Raw genomic sequence first — 13,187 nt, 5'->3', positions numbered from 1 at the left:
ATAAATGTGACTGATTTTTGAGGTTCAGTGGTATCCTTTAAAAAAGCAGAGACAGACCAATGATGAGTCTGTCCTCATACTGGTTAGACCCTATAGACACAAACTTCTTGATAGAAATAGAAAATTGTGAACCAGAACATGGCAGAGATGAAAGAGATCTTATTCTATTTCCTAAGAATACTGCCAAGGAAGCTAAGATCAAGCAAATTGCCAAATGTGACCTAGGTGGTTAATGGTGGAGTTAGATCTACTTGGTTTTGTGCTCTGTTTGCCCTTAAATATTTTGAAAGATAATGATAACCACGGATCTTGAATGGGTCTCAAAGCTGTATAAAAAGGCAGGGAACTTAGAGAAGTCTTTATTCTCCTATGCATTTAACTTCTTTAGAAGTGCAATAAATTTGGTGTGTGGTATCTATGATGGTGGAGGAATATCTACTGGAATATCAAGCCATCATGCTAAATGCTGGGCCACTCCCTTAGCCTAAATGTTTCCAATTGCTTCCAATTCTGTGATAAAAATCAAAGACTGAAAGCTGAGAAACAGATCCACTGTTCCTGCATGTGTTTTGTCAACTCTATTTGTGCCCTGCGGGCCAGTCTCAGGGGCTGAATTTTCTTATCTAGGAAATGGGACCAGTGACCTCAACTCGGATTTACTTGGATGTTCTCAGGCATGCATAAAGGAAATAACACTGAAGTTCTTAGCGCATAAATGTTGTTATGTAATAGTGATGTCTGTAAAAAAAAGTTATGGATAGGCAATAATGGAATCGTTAATAAACAGGACTCTTCTAATAGTCTTATTGTTTCTACAAGATTGTCTCAAGTTTCTAAATTTCTGAACATCTCCTGAAACTGAAGGCATAGAAAAGGAAATTTAAGCGGTACAAAATTCTAGCATATGGTCATATCTACAAACGTTCATACTGCCGCGGTTAGCAGTAAAAAAAATCTTATCTTTGGCCTAAGGAGTAAATACATTCATTCCTACAGCAATGAAGGCAGGACCGAAGATTTCATCAGAATGAAATCAGTAGCATCAAGTGTATTCTCCAAACCTAAGGCACTAGATGTTTAAATCAGGAGTCTTTGAGGCTGGAGGGAGAGAGGAGGATTATGACTAAGAAATACTTGAGTGGAAAGTGAACTTTCCTTTAAAGAAACAAGGTCCCAATTTCTTGAGTACTGCAAGCAAAGGACTAAAAGTTTTTTAAAGTTTTTGTGGAGAAGAAACAAAGTCAAGAAATAACACTTCTAGGGATAAGCAAAAGCTGTTGGAAATACCCCTTTCACTCCGTACACTGAAGGCACGTTTTAATTTCAGCCTGCTAACAGATCGTCCTATAAGACAAAGGAAGACGTAGATTAAAAAGTGGCAGAGATGGGGTAGCTTTCGGGATGCGGCTCAAGTTCAAACTCAGCGGGTCAGAATCAGCAGTCCTGGCCAGTAGCTCAGGAAGGACGGTTTAGGAGAAGCCGTCAGTCCGTCAGATGCTCCTGCAGGAAGGTCAGGGCAGAGGTTGGAAACGACCCCCGAGCGCCCGAAAAAGACGCCTTGGGGGTGAAGACAGCTAGGCTCCCCGGCGCAGCGAGGTCAGGGGGCGCCCCCATCCTAGCCACTCCTCAGTTTAGCCAAGCACTCCAGGAAAGCCCGGAGGGGATTTGCCTCGGGTTGGGCTCGCTGGAGGCTGTCAGCGCTCTTTAGGACCACAGGGAAACCCGAGAGTTTCTGGCTTTAGGACCCAGGAACTCCGAGGCAGCCTGACACAGATGCCTTGGACCACAGCACCACCTACTTATAGAAGCATCCCGAGCCTCAGCCCGGCTGCATCTCCGTCGGAAAGTGCGCTCGCCACATCCCTTCGGCCTCGCGGGAGCGTTCTGTCTCCCATAGCTTGGAAAGGGAGAAATCCCTGACGTGAAGTGGCTGTGGAGTAGAGCCTAGGAAACCGCCCAGTTGGATAGGGACCCAGAAAGAGAGCGGTCGTGCCGGTCGCCCGAGCGCCGCACTCACCGGCGGGGACGCAGCATCCCCGAGGCTGCGGACGCGCCCGCCCCGCCGCGCTCCGGCTAGCGCCGCCAGCCCAGCGGACCGTGGGCGCACTGCGAGCCCGCGGCGTCCGCCGGAATCCCGGAGCTGCCGGGCGCTCCCGGCGGCTCCCGGCAAACTTTTCCCCAGCCCACGTGCTAGCGAGGCGCCTCGCTTCCCCAGCCCGGGATGGAGCGCCGCGCCTAGGCAAGCCGCACCGTCCGAGACGTAAGTGCCGCGGTAGGCGACCCGCGTCCGGCCACCGCGGCCAAGGCGCTTGCTTACCCCCACCGGGGGACCCAAAGGCCAGCGGGGGCTCTTTACACCCTGCTCCCGCGGAGCTCTTTCCTTTCCCGGGAGCAGCCTCCCGACGCCCTTTCCCCTGGGTCGGAGCCTGTAGCTCCGCAGACGTTGCGAATTCACTGATTGTAAATCACCCTCCCCACCAAATTGCCGGCAGCTGTGCGCTCGGGGTTAAACTGCCCCGCAGCTCGTGCCTGGCGGTAGGTTCGCGTCCCCCTCCCTCCCCTTCTTAAATTGGGGCGCGCGAAGAGGCGGTTGTCTCCCCGGGGCGCTCTCCACTCCACGTCTCCTCCTCGTCTCTCAGGTTCAAGGCTTGAGAGATGCTGACCGCGCAGAACTGACCAGTGCGGTCCCCGGGCTAGTGGCCACTCACCCTTTGCATCTTCCCCAGCAGCGCGGTGGGCGCCGGCTACTTGGATGAGCTCTCCAGTTCCCCGACTTTGAGAGGCGCCTGTCCCCCGCCCGACCGCCCAGATGCAGTTTCGCCTCTTCTCCTTTGCCCTCATCATCCTGAATTGTATGGATTACAGCCACTGCCAAGGCAATCGATGGAGACGCAGTAAGCGAGGTGGGTCCTACTCTGCCCGAGGTGCGTGGGAGCCGGGTGGGATCGAGGCGGAGGCGGGTCGCGGCACTCAGGCGGGGGCTCCCGGGGCTCAGCTGGGCAGACAGTGCCCTCTACCTCGCTCTCGCGCGCCACCGCTCCGCACTTTGTGGGCGCCTGAGCTCGGCGGAACGCAGTCTTTTCCGTTCTCAGTAGGCACCGCGAGCGGGAGAGAGAGGTGCGGAGAGCCGGGGGAGCCCCGCGGGCGCTCAGGGCTAAGTGGTGCTGTCCGTAGCCGGTTCGTTGCCACGCTTCTACTCAACTCTGCTCTTTCGCTCTGCTTTCTTATCGGGCATCCAGTTTTTCTTGTTCTTCTGCTTCTCTGTCTTCATTTCTTTTTGGTCCTCTTACCCATCTCCCGTGCAGCTCATCTGTCTCTACATTCCTCACCCACGTGCGCCCCAAATCGCTTTGAACACCGCCTAGTAGTGTGTGTGTGTGTGTGTGTGTGTGTGTGTGTGTGTGTGTGTGTGTGTGTGTGAGGGCGGGCGAGTGAGCGAGCGCAAGCTGAGGAGGGGTACCAAGTCGAGGTGGAGGACCTAGACTTACGGGGAAAGGGAATAATTGACCTCTATTTCTGGAACCTAAGACTAGATGGGATGGTTTATTGAACTTTTTGCATCGAGCAGCAACTTGTACGCAGGGTTTCGGGGCGGGGGCATTGATGTTTTGGGGACAGGGCTGACTTTGCTCTCTCCATGATACTTCCCGCAAAAGTAGCCGTTTATGTTCTCAATGAAATTCACTTGGGGCTTTTTAACCGCTCCCTTAATCTCCATCGCTTGTGTGCACTGCAGGGAAGGCGAGGGAAGGCCTCCAGAAAGATTTCGGAGAGCTAGCTTTCAGGCAGATTTACTGTGCGCCCATTTCTGTCTGAGTCCTGCTGTGGCTGCAGCTAATCCAGCTGCATTTTAGGGGAAGGGCTGCTAGACACAATGAAGTCATCTGGGGGATTTAAACACAGCCTCAACACACACACACACACACACACACACACACACACACACACACACACACACACACACACACAGTCAGTGTATTACCCGCGCATGGACGGTGCATAGCAGCCCCTTAGAACTGTCTTCGACCAGCAATTTGGACTTTGGCACAGTTAGGATTTGTCTTGAAGTTAACAGATTTCGACACCCCCCCCCCGCCCCGCCCGCCCTCGCACCCCGGGATCTAAACGTCGCACTCGACTTGTGATTTGTCTAGAACCCATTTAATAGAATCTCTGGTCCTGCACCCAGATTTTGGAGAGCGCTCTTCACGCCCTAATTTTTCATAGCTTTTTAGGACGTTATTAAGCTGGAGATTGGCGGGCCCAAGGGCAGAGCTCGGGGTAACTGGTGGTGTGCGATTTCAATAACCTCCGCTCTCCAGTTGACGCTACGGATCTGTGGTTTTTAAAAAGGCCACCCCTTCTCTTTTTCCCATTTCTGGCATTTGGAAAATGCTTATTTTCAGAAACCATTGCGCATAAAAATGCTAGGGAGAAATTTCTTCCCAGAAGCCATGAAAGTTTAATATTGATGTTCGTCCTGAAAAAGTCCTTTTCCATCTCCTCCCCCATCTCCTCCCCCATCTCCTCCCCCATCTCCTCCCCCATCTCCTCCCCCATCTCCTCCCCCATCTCCTCCCCCATCTCCTCCCCCCACTGCCTCCTCCCTCCACCCGCTATTTTCTTTTCAGGTATTATTCGCAGATCTGGCAATTTTTGGTTACACTGTGGTCAAGTGTGTTTGGAGAGACTGTCTCCCCACCTACCAGCACACGATGCAGTCTACTTGGTCGGAAAAAAACTGAGGTGCTTCAAGTTTGTGCGAATATAGAAATTCCTAAGACGCACATGCCAGGTTGTTCGTTAGGTGACTTACTAATCCCGCGAGGTCTTTCTGATCCACACTGCCTGTCTCATTGTGGCCGAGGGAGGAAGATGCTAACATAACGTTTTAGTAGAACTTAACACGGCGATGCTGGATGGAGGACATTACAGCACCCCTGCGGCCAGAAGTGGTATTGCATGCGTTTCCCGGCCGTGGCGTCTCTTAACTTGGCCCTGTGCCGCCTTAGGTATCTGAGGCAAAACCTATTCATTTCAAAGCTGCTTGGCAAAATCTCATAGCAATTACCTTCCATGTCCCCAAGTGCTGACACTTAGAAACCCAATTCTAAAGCGTGCAATAGTGACTTTTGCCAAACCAACCTTTCAATTTAATAAAATTCAACTGCTTTCAAGTACGTGTAAATTGGTAAGGTTGTAAAGGAAAAAAAAATTATCAAAGTTTGCCACTCCCCCCCCCCCCCCCCCCCCCCTCCACACACACCCCCGGCCTTTTCTTAACAGATGTCCCTTCCCAAATTCCAAGTTTCTGGCTAAAATAACTACGGGTTTTAAAAGTGACCACACTATCTGTGCCAACAAAGGGTGTACTGTGTTTTTAATTAAAAGTGGAACTACTTGAAGGCCTGGCTAGACAGCACAGGGTGATAGTAGCTTTTCTGCTTTGTAAGAAAGCTTAGGGATTGCATTGTGAGTGTATTGAGATGAATAGAGATCTAACTCAGGTTGTGTGAATTGTCCCTCTTCACAAACTTAAGCTGGTTTTAATTGATCTCATGTCCACTGATTGATTCTACACCAATTGTTATGCCTACCAAACAATTGGCTTTCCCAAAGGAGATGGATTTAAATTAGTTCTTTGGTGAATGCCTGACCACTAGCCAAATCATGTCAGCAGTGACAGTTGACACGCTAGAGCCTATTGTGTACCAACATTTCCCCTTTTCCCTTTGTTTTGGGTAGTGGCAGTTAAATATTACTTTCTAGGGAGAAAAGTGATTAGTACCTTCTCTCCCCCTCCTGCCCCCCCCCAATAAAGAAGTGTTGTGGCTTAGAAGATCAGTGATTTTTTTGGCTTTGTGCTACTGTGCAGGCAGCCGAGATCCCGGGATTGGTTAGACTGATGCCTGCGAGCTGATGCTTTTATTTTTTCTTCCATATTCCATCTGCAAATAATCAAACCTTCACTGTGGAGCACTCTCAGAACTCCTTTGGCATTATGTTTAGTCTGCTCTATGATCTCAGATGCTCTATAATATCATTTTCTTAATGAAATAAAATTCTTGGCAGAGACTAGATAATTTAGTCAGTTAAAATCAATTGCATCCAGTTTGGAATAGAGAGCAGATATATCATTTAACTGTATGTTCTATTTCAAAATCTAGCCAGAGGACTGAGAGAATAGAATGTCAACCTTCCTACTTTTGGCCAAACCTAGTATGTGGGAGAGATCACCATAAACCACAGTACCTACAGTCTTTCTTCCTCTTCTTTAGAAAAAAAAATCCTAAAATGAAAACGTATTTGATAATCACTCATAGCGCCTGGTAATAATAATTTTTAATTAGGCCCAAACACAATAGAGAATGAATATCGTGTAGAGAGGAGACCCATGCCAACATTTTGAAAATCTGATAGACAACTCATGTTTTGTCTACGTGGTAACAGTTGTAACTCCTTGGCCCCCTCACCCCGCCCTCTTGTTCAAAAGTATAGTCATTATTAGCTACTATTAGCCCCCACTGCCTGTATCTGCCTTGGAACCACTTATGATTTATTTATATGGTAAATTGTGTTGATGTGTCTCATTCTTTGAAATGGTCGTAAGCCACATTTCAGGCTGACTTACCGAAAGGTGGATAGACAAATTATAACTTTATTGCGGTTTCTGAGCTTTCTTGAGGTTGGAATGCAGTGACTTAATTATCTATCTCCTTCATTCTCTTTACATTTTAATCAGTGATTTGTGAAAACTTTTTGATACAACTCTTTAAAAACAGCAAGACTCCTGGATATGTAGTTGGTGTTCCTGGTGGTTGGTTGGTAGGGGGCAGAGTGAGACAAGTGTTTCCTGCCTAGCCTTTTCCATACTAAAGCCCCAGCTTCTCCCTCCCATAACCTCTCATTTTCCCTAAGATTAGATTTGGCTTCCTCTATGAAACGGAAGTGTTTATCACAAATAGTGTGGTATGTTTCTGGCAATCGAGGTTGGTGAAAAACATTTTCTCTTCTATGTTATAGGGCTACATAAAAACTTGATGAAGAGATTGGAGATACTTGGTTTTACAAGTACTTTTAATGCTAGCTTATTTCTCTTGGTATTCTTTCAAAAATGCAAATGGCACTTGGGACATAGATTTACCTACACTTAAATGAAGAAGATTTAAAATGTTTTGTATATTAGCTTTTTAAAGTTCCAGAGTATTTCAGAAAATATCCTGTGATGTTTAACTTTGCATATAAATATGTTCTTTCTTTACTTCTCTTTTGTTAATGGGCTGTTTTGTTCTTCTAGCATAATTCTGAGTTTTTCTGGCTAGTATCTTACCAGTGCACAGAGGTTAAAAATCGGCTGTGTCTCAACCAACATTTTGTTATGCTACTGAAATTTGGAAGCGATTCAGAATAGGTGATGTTCCCCCCAGGCCTCCATTTAATTCTGGCTTTCTTTATCTGCTTATAAATCCAGCTTGGGTAGAAGCCAATATTTGTAGAAATCACAAGTTGGAAATGACGCTTCTAATTCCTTAATGTAAAACCACCTCTTGACTTATTCAGAGATGAACTGGCCAGTTTTTGGACCATCCAAGATACATTTTACTTCATTCCTTCCAACTGATTGCCTTTTAAACCTTTTTACTCCCCTGGGGATCAGCACCCTTACCCCTCCTAAGTGTAGGAAATAAATGACAGTCAAATCATTTGATAAAACACATGATAACCACTATGCTAAAAGGGGATGATAAGCTCTGGGATGAAAATAGTTTTAAATTTCCCCCCTTTTTTGCCCCCAAAATGTCATGATCACTTTTTCCCATTATCTGCAACAATCAAGGATTGGTCATTAGGTACACTGTTGCATGTCGATATTTACACATTTTCATAATTTTAGCTTGAGTAAATATGGAAGATGCTAATTATGAGAATTTATGAAATATGGAAGGTGCTAATTAATGCTGAAGAGCACATATGCATATAATTGTATATGTGCTAAGGAAAGGATATATACACGTATAGGTGTATGTGTTTTCATGGGTGTGTAGAGAAAGAGATTGGGGTGGGATGACAATGGAGATCGGGTCTTCAGAACTAAAAAGGATTTTTCACTTTTCTTTACCAGTTATTCTCTTGTCCTCTTTCTCAGACTGAATGACGGGACCAGGATGGGAGTGGAGGAGAGAGAATGAGTAAGGAGAGTGTGCTTTTATTCTTTCCAAGGCCTGCCCCTCCCCCATTCTTCTCTCTTCTAGGACCCGCCCATGCCAGTCATCTTTTCAAGCATGCTGCTTTCCTCCAAACTTAAAATTTTTAATTTCCTTCTTTCCCTTGCTTTACAATCTCTTCTTTTTTTTAAAAAAATTTTTTTAATGTTTGCTTATTTTTGAGACAGAGACAGAGCATGAACAGGGGAGGGCCAGAGAGAGGGAGACACAGAATCTGAGGCAGGGTCCAGGCTCTGAGCCATCAGCACAGAATCCAACATGGGGCTCGAACTCACGGACCGAGAGATCATGACCTGAGCCGAAGTCAGATGCTTAACCGACTGAGCCACCCAGGCACCCCTACAATCTCTTCTTTTTCTCACTTGTACCCTTCCCTTCATTCCCTTGTATTCCCTTGTTAATAGTCCTGTTTCATTCACCCTTCAATCAGTTACAATCTGGTTTTATTTCATTCACCCTTCAATCAGTCACAATCCACCATTTTATTGAAAAGGTTTTCTTAATGGTCCTCCGTACTTCTGTTCACCTCATTGCAATGCCGCCAACATCCCTACAGGCCTCTTTGACTCATTTCTCTGGAGAAATCCCTCCTTTCCAAAGAAGGGCTCTTCCTTTGACCAGTGACTTCACACTCTAGTTTTGCCTCCTGTATTTTACCCACTTCTCTTCTTTGGTCCCCTCATTCAGAGTAGGTGTACACCAGTGTTTATTTTCCTTTATTCTTTCCCTTGAGGGGATTTTATCCATCCCTGTATCTTCAACTGTTATTTCCATGTCAAGTCCTTCAACTCCAGCTCTGACTTAAAAACAAATATAAATATTCTTTACTTCAGAGTATATTCCCCTCTCACTTCCCAACTACTGCCATATGGATAGATAATCCATGCACCCTCATGTATGGATAGATAGGCCGTTCCATGCACACACAAGCTCGACAACTCCTCTCCTCTTCTGTGCCCTCTCCCAAATGTTTTCTCTGCCTGTGTTTCTTATTCTGTTCATGAGGTTTGTGTGTCGAGGCTGGAAGCCTCACTGCAGTCTTTGCCCTCCCTAGTGCCTCTTATATCAGTTCATTGGGTCTAGTGCATGTACCTCAGAAATGTTTATATCCACCCCATCCTTTCTATTCCCAAAGATACTTCCTAGCTCACACCCTTGAGGACTCCTTATCTCCCAGCATCTACTACTTCACTCCATCCTTCATGAGGCTGCCATGTTGAATTTTTCTCAACCACAGATCTGATCATGTTATTTCTGTTAATAAACCCCCAAACATCGAGGTCTCCATACTGACAGCAGAGCAAGTGCCAGCCTCTTTCACACTGCATTCAAGGCTTTCCTCACCATTTAACCACAGCCCGTTTCCAACTTTCCACCACCCTGGAAGTGCCACAAGCTTAAGCTTTCCCAGATTACTCCATTTCCAAGCATACTATGTGTTTTGAGGTTTTTAAGTTGTTGAGCATCTGGTGGTGCCCAGCTGAAGTCACTGCCTCTATGAAGCCCACTGGAATTTTCTGCCCTTTTTCTGAAGTCAGAATCTTATTCCCTCCTAGCTTTCTCGGCTTTCTGTGCTCCTCTTAAAGCATGCTTTTATTACTCCTTAGGCAAAATGTCTTACCCTAACCACATTTCAAACTCCTCTAGGGAGGAGCTTGGGGAGATTCATCTCCATATGCCCAAAGCAGGCCTTAACAGAGTGCTTCTCCACAAGCTGTGGCTGAACAAAAAGTCCTTGACTAAAAGATTTTGTCTGCCCTTGAAATAATTTTGGTAACTTGAAGTTTTTAAAAAAAACTAAGTTATTTGCACATAGTTGAAGTTTGAATGAATCATTAGATAATAGGCATAATCTCATTATTTGCTGTTCTTCATTTAAAGACAAACGTTGATACATAAAAGCCTCCCCAGTCCAGCCCTCACTCTGAAGTCTCTTCTGATAATCTTCAAATTTCATAGAGCACACTAGTGTCTGTTTGTATATCTGTATACCTGTTTATTATTCGAATGATAGATATCCCACGTGGCAGAGGAGTTTGGGCCAGTGAAGGGGAAATCCTGGAGTGAGGATAATATACGTATTTTAAAAGATTTTTTTCTAGATTGAGGGTCAACCAATAATTGTTCATCCCAAAACACTTTTCCCATATGAATAATCATTTAGGGGAAAATAAAAGAAAGCAGTATTTCTTTTCCTAAAAGGCAATTCTATTAATAACCTACAAAGTGCAGGAAAAACATTCAATCCGCATTCTTGTCTTCTGACTTGAGTATAATCAACCCATGTAGACACGCCTATGAGAGACACAGGTGTGTGTGTGTGGGGAGGGGGGGGGGAGAGAGAGAACAAGTTCATTTGTAGGTGTCAATAGACCCCATAGGTTGTTTTTGCATAATGCCTTCCAGGAGAGCATTGACCATTCACTATTTGGAGCAGGTGAGATCAGTTTAGCATAACTGGAAAGTAAACTGCTTACTGAAATGCGATTTTAAAAACTAATGGTTAAGTGGAAGAGAGAACTAGAATTGAGTCCTCCTGAATTCGTGGCTCTCCTGTACACAATACATGTCCGACATAAACACTATTTTAAAAAAATCACCTTTGAACCCATTCAAAAGTCTTTTGAACTACAGACTTTTATGAAGCCTCAGAACTTCCTACAACTCCTAATTCTGCAAATAAAGTAACTAATATTAAGTAACTGAAGGCTGGATAGGTGAGTTAACTGAAGTGTAGGACCATAAGTGTGATCTGATTTTAAAAAATCTTTTTTTTCATACTTGTGGTGCTAAATGTGTTTTTATTATACTTTGTTTTTTGTATGTGTATTTTTGGAACCCTGTTATGTCTTGTACTCCAGTAGCCAGAATAAATATATGTGTCTGTAGGTGTGTGCCCATGCAGATGGGTGTGTCAGTGTGTGTATTTGTAGATGTATTCATGTATTTTATGTGTACTCACATATATGTTAAACCATCATAATCAGAATAACCAACCAAGGTTAGAGAAAGACTATTAAATATTCTTTTACTCTTAAAATGTAGAGTAATTACAGGTAGTTTTCCTTCTCATCTAGTTGCTTGGAGAAGACCTTTAAAATGTATTTAAAACTTTTCAATTTTCATCGCTTGAAGGCTGTTAAGAGCATTTAGAGAGTTTAGCTTACTTAGCACCTCTCTTTATTATTATTTTTAATGTTTATTTTTGAGTCAGAGACAGAACATGAGCTGGTGAGGGGCACAGAGAGAGGGAGACACAGAATCTGAATCAGGCTCCAGGCTCTGAGCTGTCAGCACAGAGCCTGACATGGGGCTCAAACCCATGAACCGTGAGATCATGACCTGGGATGAAGTGGGATGCTTAACTGACTGAGCCACCCAGGCACCCAAATACTTAGCACACTTCTTTTGAGCAGGCTTTCCTAACTTGGGGTCAAGAGATGGGACTGGGGTTTTTGTGAGTCCCCTGAAAATTAGGAGCAAAACCTTTCTTTTTAGGGTGTAGAGAGGAGCTAAAGCTTTCACTGGAGTCTCAATGTGGCCATGGTTGATCTGTTTCCTTCAATAGGTTAAAGAAGCATTGGTTAAAGTAATAAAAGGTAGACCTTCTTAATTAACATGATGCTAAGTGGTTGTTTCAAATTGATATATACCTTTGTCTAAAATTTTATTTTCCAGGTATGGGTTTCCAGTCATTTGCCATATGTATATTTCACAATATGAAGGCACATCAGAGGCACTATCTCAAGATTTATCTCCATAAATTACTTGGCTAATGATCCCTTACTCAAAGAGAATGGATGTTTAATTCTCTCCATTCTTCTAAAAAGTTTGTGGAAGTGTGAAATACACAGAATAAGAGGTTTTGTTAAAACCCTCTTCTCATATGGTCTAATTTTACTTCATTAATAAAATGGTAATATAGAGTTTTTAGAAATTGCTCTTGCAATTTTCTAGCTGATGACATAGGCTGGCATTGAAGTGATTCTTACATATCCTGCTGCTGCCTCACAGATTGGTCAAAACCAGGCAAACACACTTCCATTGAGGTCAAGTGGGCTTCTGTTAGGTGTTTGCTGGCTCAGTGGATTTTATATTTTTCTATGACGGTGGCTTTAGTGTCTCCCCTATTGCTGGATACAACTTGCCGACCAGCCACTCAGCGGTTAAAACTCACTGATCGATAGAGGGCACACTTTGCATTCTTTTCCTGTGCTTTGTTCTCTGAAGTTCGGTAGGATGTGTGCTTACTTGCTTCGTCCTGCAGGCTCAGGTGGGAAAACTGCTGTGCTTTCTCCAGTAAGATTGATGCTGTGATCATCTTGATATTCATACAGAAAGGGAGCGGGGGAAAAAGGAATAGAGGGTTCAGCTTTACTGGAGCATTTCTGGTTTGGGTCCCTAATCCTTTTTGATAAGACCTCACCAAAAGGCAAACGTAATCAACCTCCTAGTTTTAAAATCTGTGAGACAAAGATGGTGTCAACTTAGAGGTGGTTTCCAGCTTCTACAGTCACTTTAAAAACATGAGTTTTAGAATAATGTTTTCCATAGAGTGCATGCCTGAAAATTCAAGTAACTGGTAAAATTTGGAGTTGTCCAAAACCAACTCCAAATAAACACTTGCCAATTAATTGTCTGCCAAAATCTTGAATCTTTATGGAGAACATACATGGCTTTTAATGAATCTCACAATTTTGCTTTTTGAGAATACTGAAAATTGTCCAATCTTTATTTTGAAAATCCAATGTTTTGTTAAAGGTTCTCTTTCTTCATGTAATAAAGTCTGACAGGATCTAAAAATCCTCTGGCCCCTCATTGTTCACCTTACATGCTGTCTTCTAATACCTCCTTGTAGATAAAAGCTGGCTTTTAATGTTGAGGGATTTGCTAGATCAGCATTATGACTTTGCGTATTTATCACACCTTTTTTTTTTTTTCCAAGACCAGGTTTCAGTTTAG

The 13,187-nt window shown here is 44.3% G+C and overlaps 1 protein-coding gene across 2 annotated transcripts in view; it reads left to right on the top strand.

The window, feature by feature from the left end:
- The first annotated feature begins 2,779 nt into the window (after positions 1 to 2,779).
- RSPO2 (R-spondin 2) overlaps positions 2,780 to 13,187 on the top strand; it is a 163,528-nt gene continuing 153,120 nt past the window's right edge. Inside the window, exon 1 of one of the 2 annotated variants that reach the window (XM_007075833.3) lies at positions 2,780 to 2,903. In XM_007075833.3, coding sequence (XP_007075895.2) covers positions 2,810 to 2,903 — 94 coding nt within the window. In that variant the 5' untranslated portion in view covers positions 2,780 to 2,809. Of the gene's footprint in view, positions 2,925 to 13,187 lie in introns of both variants that reach the window. The other variant, XM_042973548.1, reaches the window with a different exon arrangement.

Source organism: Panthera tigris, chromosome F2 (genome assembly GCF_018350195.1).
Source record: "Panthera tigris isolate Pti1 chromosome F2, P.tigris_Pti1_mat1.1, whole genome shotgun sequence".
Classification (NCBI taxonomy): Eukaryota; Metazoa; Chordata; class Mammalia; order Carnivora; family Felidae; genus Panthera; species Panthera tigris.
The sequence above is the reverse complement of the archived record's forward strand: the minus strand, read 5'-3'. Positions and strand labels throughout refer to the sequence as shown.